Source organism: Erpetoichthys calabaricus, chromosome 5, assembly GCF_900747795.2.
Source record: "Erpetoichthys calabaricus chromosome 5, fErpCal1.3, whole genome shotgun sequence".
In the NCBI taxonomy this organism is placed as follows: domain Eukaryota; kingdom Metazoa; phylum Chordata; class Cladistia; order Polypteriformes; family Polypteridae; genus Erpetoichthys; species Erpetoichthys calabaricus.
The window spans coordinates 12,039,321-12,049,732 of NC_041398.2; the positions used below are offsets into that span (position 1 = coordinate 12,039,321).

At 42.4% G+C, this 10,412-nt stretch overlaps 2 protein-coding genes across 5 annotated transcripts in view; both read left to right on the top strand.

Moving 5' to 3' along the window:
* Positions 1-10,412, top strand: part of LOC114641751 (E3 ubiquitin/ISG15 ligase TRIM25-like) — a 182,952-nt gene that overhangs the window by 153,013 nt on the left and 19,527 nt on the right. The window contains exon 2 of one of the 3 annotated variants that reach the window (XM_051927997.1): positions 5,617-5,717. The exons of the other annotated variants lie outside the window; for them this stretch is intronic. Within the exon in view, the coding sequence (XP_051783957.1) occupies positions 5,617-5,622 (6 nt within the window). The 3' untranslated portion in view covers positions 5,623-5,717. Of the gene's footprint in view, positions 1-5,616; positions 5,718-10,412 lie in introns of those variants that run through there. 3 annotated transcript variants of the gene reach the window in all.
* Positions 1-10,412, top strand: part of LOC114644581 (tripartite motif-containing protein 16-like) — a 203,986-nt gene that overhangs the window by 152,634 nt on the left and 40,940 nt on the right. The window lies entirely within an intron of this gene.

Here is a 10,412-nt window from a genome sequence, read left to right on the forward strand (position 1 = left end):
TGAGGGATACCCCATCTTGGAATAATCTCTTTAATTAGTGCTTTAGCTATTGTTTTGGCATCGTTGTGTTTTCGAAGGGAAAGCCTCTACCCATCGGGAGAACACATCGACAATCACAAGACAATATCGGTACCCTTTAGACGGGGTTAGTTCAATGAAATCCATTTGGAGGTGTTCAAACGGACCCATTGGATTAGGGGTAACGGCGGGACTTACCTGGGTACCTTTTCCCACATTAAACTTTTGACATATTGCACAGCATCTGCAAAATTGCTCTGCATATGTAGAGAAACCTACAGCTTCCCAATGTTTTTCAACATCTCGAACCATGGCATCTCTTCCTGCGTGATCGAGGCCATGGGCGATTTTTGCCATTCCTGGGAAAGAGGCTTTTGGGAGAAAAGGTTTGTTAGTGTGTTTATGAGTCCAGACTCCATCAGAGAGGGACCCTTCTTTGGACCATTTTCTCCTTTCGATATCCGTGGCTGCACTCTGTAAAGAAATAATTTGATTATCAGGGTCCTGGTCATTTCTCTGTTGGAATAAAGAAATTGGTGTGTTATTATATGCAGCCTCTTTAGCAAAGTGGTCAGCTAATTCATTTCCTTTGCTAATAGGATCCTGTGTGAGCTATCATTTAACAATCGCTAGCTTCGATGGTTTGGTTATAGCTTCTAAAAGGGATTCGATCAATTTCTGATGTTGGATGGGTTTGCCAGTACTGGTCTTAAATCCCCTTAGTTTCCATAGTGCTCCATGATCATGGCAGACTCCAAAAGCATACCTGGAATCCGTATAAATTGTTACGATCTTCCCTTCGGACAGCTGACATGCTCGAGTGAGTGCTACGAGTTCAGCTGTTTGTGCACTTAAGCTTGATGAAATTCGATTTGCTTCCAGCAGGCGGTCCCCTTGGACCACTGCGTAACTAGTTGAGATGTGAAGTTTTGGCTTGTACTAGGATAGAATGTACAGCATGAGGCACTTTAACTGTTAGGGGGCTCATGAGAACTACATCCGTGCTTGCTAATACAGCTTCTGTTGTTGCAGCCACAGCACGAAGACACGGAGGAAGTGCTGCGGCCACTGGATCCAGTTTTTTAGAAAAATAAGCCACCGGTCTTTGTTTATCTCCATGTTGTTGCGTCAGTACTGCATTCATAAATCCCTGCTTTTCGTCCACGAACAAAGTGAATGGACGAGAATGATCAGGCAAATTAAGCGCGGGCGCAGATAGAAGAGCAGTTTTTAGGTTACAGAGAGCCTTCTCAGCCTGTTCATTCCATTGGACCTGGCCAGAAAGGGGGATGCCAGGAGTATTAGCCAATTGTTGCAACGGCTGTGCTCTTTCAGTAAAATTTAGAACCCACTGTCTGCAGTAGCCCAGAATACCTAAAACAGACATAACCTGTTGTTTTGTGACCGGTCTAGGAAGATTTTGGATGGCTGTAATGCGATCGCTAGAGAGAGCTCTTGTTCCATACGTAATGTCATGACCTAGATATTTTACAGTTGTTTTGATTAGCTGCAGCTTAACTTTAGAAACTTTATGGCCATTGTCCCCCAAAAACAGCAACAATTTCTGGGTATCTATTGTACAATCTTCTTCCGTAGCGCTACATATCATTATGTCATCTACATACTGTATCAATGTACTACCTCTTTCCGGCCAAAAGCCGTCTAAATTTTGGGCAAGAGCTTGTCCATAAACACAAGGGGCTTCTCTGTATCCCTGAGGCATGACGGTCTATGTCTAACGGCGGTACCGCGTTTGACGAGATCGGGATGTACGGCGGAGATGCCAGCCTCTGCTTCGGGAGACAAAGGATATTGGGCACGGTGCGGGCGGAAGGAGGATTTCGGGTGGATCACCAGAGGCTCACAATGGGCTATCCTTAAACGGTCAGGAGTATCAAAAATACCTGGAGTAACTTGTAACCAGTCTGTTCTTTCAAGGCATTTTTCTACCCATGGTCCTATTTCCCCCCATTTAACAGTGCGTGAATTAGCTAAGGAAATATGAGGCACTATGCTGCCAAGATAATATATGTGCTGTGAGCATGTAAAATGAACAGAAGCAGCTGCCTTTGTGGAAGAAATAAAAACACAGGAGATGTGAAGGATTTCGGGGCAAGTACCAGAAGTAAGGAGAGATTCTAGCCAGGTGGTGTCTACTTCTATAGGGAAGTATTGGGCAGTACAGTGTAAAATGTCAGGGGCCTGTAAATTGGGAAAAAGACAAGGGGAAAAAGAGTGTAGGGCTTTGAGGAGAATGGTGTGTAGGGAAATATCTCAAGTCCAAGCTGCAAAAGAGGGTTTGGGGTAAGGGGTAATTTGACACAACAACTTGGGGGTTGAACAGAAAAAACCTTTGTCAGTCATAGAAATAGAAAGAGAAAGTTTTGTCATGAGATCTCTTCCTAAAAGGTTAACTGGACAAAGCTGATTCAAAAGAAAACGATGCAGTAAGGTATGTCCGCCAGGACGTGACTGGACTTGAAGAGGTTTTGATACTTGAAGAAGGTGAGGTTGTCCAGAAGCAGTAAGCACAGTAACAGTTTCGTTCGAGGCAGGGACCTTTGCCAGCGAGCGAGTGGCACCAGTGTCGATTAAGAAAACAGTCTCAGTGCCATCAACGAACAATGTCAGTAAAGGATCAGTCTCAGAATTATGGGTGAGCAAAGATAGTTGAAAAGAGTGGCTGGAGGTCCCAGCGTTTTCCTATGGCCAGTATTGTTGGTCAGGGGTGTCAGAAGAAACAGGTGGAATAAGGGGAGGTGGGGGTTGTTGCTGTCTGTGAGGGCACTCCCGACGAAAATGTCCAGTTTCACCACAGGCGTAGCAAGAGAAGGAATTAGCATTGGAATTTAAGGGAGAGGGAATAAAAGGATTCTTATTGTGGTCAACACGAGGAGCTCTAAAACCACCTCGTCCTCTTCCTCGTCCTCGTCCCCTTCCTCTAAAGCCATATCCTCGACCTTGGTCAGGAGCATTCCTGGTATAATAGTTCATCTGTGCTGCCAATAATTTGGCATGAGAGTCCGATTCCTTCTGCTTAGTTTGTTTTTCGGCATGTTCAGCATGTCGTTTGACTTCATCAAACGTGGCACTTTCCCACTCAATACAGGAAGTGCGGACCTTGTTTTGTATATCAAGGCGCAAACCGGAAACAAAAGGTGGAACTGCAGCTCGGGTGCGGTCATCAGCATTTCCCAAGCCCGAGTGATTAGCCATAAGGTCTTGAATCCTATGTGCCCATTCATCAACCGTTTCGTCTCTCTTTTGTTTTGCAGCAGAAATAAGGGACCAGTCCGTTCCTTTTTTATATTTTTCTGCAATATTTTGTCTCAACGCCTCCCATTGTGGGTTAAATTCGCCTTCTCCACCTATCCCCTGTCCTCGAGTTAAAGCTGGGTTCCATACCCATGGAACGTCATTGCGGACACCCCTGCTAACAGTGGCCCATGTGGTCCCAAGCTTTCGACGAAGTACCTGGGTCCATTCAGCAGCATTAGGCTTATACATGCTATCTAACTGATCAAGTTGTTCAACAAATTTTAGTCCTCCTACTTCCTTTGGATCTGGAAGTGCATTCACGACATCTTTTAGTTCTTGGATGTCCCAGTTCCGATTTATCATAACTGTTGTGGGATTTTGGGGTCCAGCTGGATGGGCAGGGTTATAATGGGGATTGGGAACTTCTATTAAAGGGCAAGTAAGTGAAGGTGAAGGATCAGAAGAGAAAAAAGTTGGAGCTGGTTTGTGAGTGGAGGTTTGACTTCGAGTGCATTTGGAGACGGGGGTTTGTCTAGTACAGGGTGGGTCATCACGATGGGTTGAGGGGTCATAGTGATCTGTGCCTGGGGAATCATCAGGGGAAACTTCTGCTAGTTGTAGTGCAGGGGGGGCAGTCGGAATGGGGATAGAGGAGGGGATAATAGAGGTGCCTGAGGTTGGTTCTGAGGAGGGGAAAAAAATAATAGGATAAAGGGGGTACTGCTTCTAAATTTCTATCGATCATATCCATTCGATACGGTCCACTATTATAACAACCCTGCTTATTCCTACACAGGATCTTCCTAGTTTCCTGTATTTCACTTACATCTCCTGTCCCCTCTATCGGCCAACGCCCACCACTCTGTCTATTCCATTTCTTACATGCCTTCTTGAAATCTAAACCTGTCTTCTTTCTATAAATTTTCTAGGAGACCCATTTTTACGGGGCGTCTGTTGATCCTCCGAAAATAATTCTTCCAGCATTAATGATTTTGATCCCCCTGTGCGGCGATTAACAGGCTTACTGTTATAAGTTCCCATTATGTCCCCTTGCCCTCCCGGGTCCTGTATTTAATTTTCCAACTATATACTGATTCGCCTAATCCCTTGTACGTATGAATCAGCGAGGTATTAAGTGTGCCACTCACTATTCCCTTACTGTTCCCTTCTTTAGTCCCAAGGGGAGACACCTAACTATCGGTCCTGTCCCAGTTCCCAGGAGAACACGGTATTGTTGCTTATTCCGTATGTAGATTTATTTATTCCGTCCTAACAGCAATCCTGCAATCTGTGCTCTTTTCGGTTTATATTTCCATACCACCCCGTTACTCGTCCCGTTAGCCTGTCCGCTCACATCCCCGGATTCCAGCTCAGGTGACTTCGTGTCCGATTCGGTTCAGCAGAATACTACATCAATACGTCCAGCCGAGTCTAGGATATGGGTGAGGCCAGTATCCTTTCGTCAGACCTTTCGTATGCGTCAAACTGCTTGGGTCAAGTCTCCATCACCTTAAGCAACCCGTTGAGATATGAGTATGACTAGACGGTCAACAGGAAACTCGCCCTCCCGTTATTTAGAAAATAAAAAATGTTCGGAAATCCCCCGGTGCTTACCCCAGTCTGGAAGTGTGCAAGCTCTGTCTGGAAATCCGTTCAGTCACCGTGGATGTAGCAAAGAGGAGACCAGGGACTCCTCACGCAAGAACTGTTTCAGGACAGGGCAGTCCTAACTTTTGCCGGAGCTGCATGCTCTGCTGCCGGAGCGCTCAAGTTGACGGCAGTCCGCTGGTAAGACGGATCACTGAAATGGTCTCGCTGGATGAGTCGACCGGCCGTCTCTTGCCCCACGTCCGGGCGCCAAAAACTGTGGACACTTTTTGTGACTGAAGACAGAGAAGAAAATTAAAATTAGTCAAAACCTTTTATTGATACATACCAAACAAGGGTAAAATGACAGAGAAACACAGTCCTAGGACACCGCGCTTCATCTGCCCCGAGCGCAGATGTCCTTGCTCTTTTATACCTTTCTAATCTCCTGATCGTTGACCACGTAAGCAATAAAAATAGCGTCCTGACTCATTGTATTTTTCCAATTTTGTAAAGTCATTACCCTAAAGGTATATTTTCTTGTCACACACACATCATCAAAAGAAAACTTCCAGAAAGTATACATGCTTCTTGTCACGTACGCAAAACACAAACAAGTTTCATCATTCTGTCCTATTTTCTGTACACACATACATTTTGTTCAATTACATCATTTTATGTTTTTACAATACACAGGAGATTTTAGAGACAAACGTTATTCAGACACTTCAAACAAACATAAGTCTCTTTCAGGAGTGAATCGAGCTCCATGTGTAGTCGGAGGGGACAGTTCCATCTCTCAATTAGAAGAATAGAAAATCTTCCTGTCCATAGGGGCGCGCATCGGGAGCGGGACCCCCACAGGATCAGAGGATGACTGGGGGAGAAGTGAAACAACACAGTGAGACTAAAGGACAGGTGTTGTACAGGCTTTTAAAAATTTTAAGTGCCGCACGAACCAAACCTGCGGGTGGGTGAGCGACTCGAGCAGAGGGCGGAGCTCACTAGTTTAATTAAAAATAATAATCCATCACCTAAACAAAATACCTGAGGTAAGTAACATATAAAAATATCATTTCTGAGTTTAAGAATTCCTTTAAGTTGCCTTCTTCCTGAATTCACCAGAATCGTTTGTGTATTTCAGTATCTTACTTGACTCTAGAAAATGACAACGGCAGACAACGTCCTCACATGTCAGACTCAGGATATCAAATGTCCTTGTAGATCCTATAATTTCTGACATGACGTGTTTAAGTCCTCCTGGCCTTTCACCAGTTTCTTTACTTACACACTCCAGTTTATTTTTATTATTTTTGGTGTTGTGTAAACTTCACATTTCCCAGTTTGTAGATGTGATGTCTTCTAAACATCAAGAACTAACTCACACACCAGTGTGCCTTCAATCTGTTTTCTGTATGTGATGCACTCTACAAGCCCAAACTCAATCTTACATCAATTAAATTAAACCTCTCTTTTAATCTTTATTGTCATTTCTGTTTGTTAAATCAGATCTAAGTTGTGTCATGAAATGTCAAACAAATGTGTTGTGAAAATATCAGGAGTCAGAAAGAGAAGAAGAAATCACAAAGTGAACGTGAATTCTAATCTGACCACGCATGTCCTCTTGTGTGTCCAAACAGAAACAGCTGGGGGCGACACTGAGTGACATCAAGAGGGGGCTTGAGGAGAGAGACAAGACACTGAAGGAGACGAGGAGGGCAATGGAGGAGATGAAGGTGAGTGAAATAGAAAGACAACACTTCATATCAAAGAGAGGAGAAATAAATGAGAACTTGAAGAGCAGCAGAGCTTCACTGATGATGATGAGTAGGGACACGAGAAGGGAGAGTTAGTGAAGATGTTGTGTGGTGTCCTTCATGGACTTTCATTGTTGACAGAATCCCATATGTTATTCATTGTAGACTCAGACAGCAGCACCCTAAAGTCCTCTGATATTCCATCAGCTGCTTAAAGGAGACTTAACTCAATTAACAGAAACTCACAATGAAGGGCGACGCTGATGTTCTGAATTAGATCAGCGGGCACAACGTCCATTAATGGTCTAAGTTGTTTTGATTTAAAAAAAGCATTGCATACATTCAAGTTCAACTTATACAACAAATGACTTTCAAAGTCAAAATGAAAAATAATAAAAAAAAAATCAGAAAGTTAGTGAGTTAGGAGAGATTGTGACACCAATGCTGTCTGATAAAACATTCAAACATTTTGGATCTAAATGATGTTACTTTGTTGTCCTCCCTAAACATGAGGCCCAGTGATGCTAGAGCTCGATTGCCACACTCATAGGTTGGATTCTTCCCAATTTAAATGAGATAAATGTGATCGATGAAAGAGTCGAATTCAGATGGTTGAATACTTCGCACATATAGAGCTTGAGTATACTCTATGCATGACTGACTTCCATTCCTTTTATGAGATATTAATTAAAAGGTCCTTTTCCCGCCGTATCCTAGGACCCTTAAAGGGAAGATTCTTTAAAATATTTTTGTATGATGTCTGAAATGCTGTCTGACTTCTCATTAATTATCAGGATTTCTTCTGGAAAAGAAATGGATGAGAGGTGTGGAAAATTGGGTATGTTTTTTGGTTAAATTGTTGTTGTCTGTAGCTTATGTAAACTTTGCTAATAACAGTGGATCTAACTTAGTTGAAAACGTCTTTATAAAATTCCACTGGTTGCCATCAGGGCCTGTTGTTTTCCCACTTTGGAGTGAGTTTACAATATCCAGAAGTTCTGAGAGTGTCAGAGGTTTGTCCAGTTCCTCTTCACTAAGAGTGTCCAGCTGTTGTGTTTGTATTACATCAAAGAACTCCTAAGATTGTGTCTCGTCTTCTTCAAACTGAGTAGAATATAAAACTGACAGTACTTGCTAAATGTGTGACTTATGTTTTTAGGCTTGATTACTTTATCTCCAGTTACGCTGGTAATTTCTGTTGTTGTGTTGCAAACTTCCTGCCTGTGGATTGCTGAGCTAAGATCTTATTATATCGGACCGTAAGACCCTACAGCGGATAGTGAGGACAGCAGAGAAGATCATCGGGGTCTCTCTCCCCTCTATTGAAGACATCTACACCACACGCTGCATCCGCAAGCCACCAGCATTGTGGCTGATCGGACACATCCCTCTCACACACACTTTACCCTCCTGCCATCTGGAAAAAGGTACCGAAGCATTCGGGCACACACATCCAGACTGTGCAACAGCTTTTTTCCACAAGCCATCCGTCTCCTCAACAAAAAGGGACTGGACTGATAAACACACACACACGCATGCACACACACACACACACAAACATTATCACTTAGCTTAACTCAACTACCTCAAAACATTGAGATTGGACTGACTAATCAACACAAGCGCAAACACACTGACCTACACTACCAAACTATCGTATACACCAACCTGTCAATGCTTTTTTTGCACAATATCCATTACTGGACAACTTTTTGCACTAACTTCTTTACTTCCTAATTTTTGCTGCTACACTAAGGAATGTTTACTGTTTCTCCACTACCTCAACTCATCACCACAAAACCTTATTATTATGTTACGTTTGTGTTTTGTCACACTGTCACTTTGTTGCTTTTGTTTGCACATTTCTTAGTTAGCTAGTTTAGTTTTTCTGTTAATTTATGTTGTAATTTATGTTGCATGTAGCACCTTGGTCCTGGAGGAACGTTGTTTCGTTTCACTGTGTACTAACTGTATATGGTTGAAGTGACAATAAAGCCGACTTGAACTTGAACTTGAACTATTAGCCTTCTCTCCACGTTCACCATAATGATGTTGTGATTTAAAAATGAGTTGTTCAGGTTCTTCTGTTATCAAGAGGTTACGTTCTGATTGGAGAGCCTGTCTTTTCCTGTACAATACCACATTTGGAGAGATGGGATATTCTTGATTTATTCTGGAGATCGTAATGGTCTTCACTTGTTCATTCTGGTATTTCTCAGTTTTATTAGACTCCACAACTTAAGGATCTCCACTGTTTGACTTAATGCATACTTTACATAACGAACACCTCCAAATGTTTTACTTAAGCTTTAATATTTTATCACAAAGGACAGTAAGGTTGTCCAGTGGTGGCATCTGCTGAATCTCAGATCCACTGTCCTCCATTCACTTTCCATGTGGAGTTTACCCCTTCTTCCAGTATTTAAGTGGGTTTCTTCCAGTTCTTCCAGATCTTCCACCAAATCCTCAAATTTCAGTTTGGTTACTTGTCAGAAACTACAGATTAGCTTCCATTGTGATCACTAGTGTAGCTCTGACCCTGGAATGAGCTGTCAGACTGTCTATGGTACCATGCTATTTGATGCCCAGTTCTGCAAGGATTCATTTATGGGACAGTTCTCATCCAGCAGACACAGAACTCTTCACACACATTTCTGTGCCCAGACAGACCAAACTTATCCAACCTAATTTATTTAACACAGACTCACATTAAACAGACCAACACCATCGAGTGTACTAAAGTTCTAAACACAGCCGATCCAGACCAGTGGGGTGTGTCTTTAGTTCAAAGAAAGTAGGCAGGGCACAATCTGTCACTCAACACTGTGTAGTCCAATCCAGACACAGAGGTGACAGCTGAAGAAGTACAAGTGAAGGAGAGCCAACCTCACAGACCGACCTTCACTTTGGTTTATGTTTCTACGCTCGTCTGCTTTTGTTGTTTCCTCCTGGAATTCCTGCTTATTACTGATGCATGAAATCCCCTCTCTACACCCATGAACACAACTTTATGAAGAATAAATCTTTAATTATATAAAGATTCTATGAGGGCCATTATCTATCTATCTATCTATCTATCTATCTATCTATCTATCTATCTATCTATCTATCTATATCTATCTATCTATCTATCTATCTATCTATCTATCTATCTATCTATCTATCTATCTATCATCTATCTATCTATCTATCTATCTATCTATCTATCTATCTATCTAATTTCCTCAGTCTTATGTGTGGCATAGGCTGAACTTCTCATCTCTTTTTCACTTTTGCTCCTCAGCTTTGTACCAAAGTCTTTAAATTGTTCTGCAGTATTGGTGGTGTGATCCATCCTCTTATATTTGTTCTCTTAGAACTGGACACATGCGACAATGACAACTGGATCTATCGTTCCCTGTTCCAGCCAGGAGCCTATCCACACAACTAGGGATATTTTCTACATGTGTCCCAAAAGGCAAAACTCTCTGTATTTGGTGTAAAGCTTCATCTAATTTCCCTAATAAATAAATCTCATGTTATCATTTCTTCCTAATTCTAGTGGCTGGTTAGGAGATGACCTTTTAGGTCTTCTCATCCTTACCTTCTATCACAGAGTTATCTGAGTAACTGTCCAGCTGTGCAAAGTTCTGAAAATAGCAGAACACCTTCAGCTTTGGGGTTGATGATCCTGAAGAGCAGGCACCTTTTACCTCACATTTACTTCCCACATAGAAAACCCCACCAGGTATCATCATACAAGTATTAGTCATAGTTACAATAGCAAATTCATTAGTAATAATGCAAAGTTCA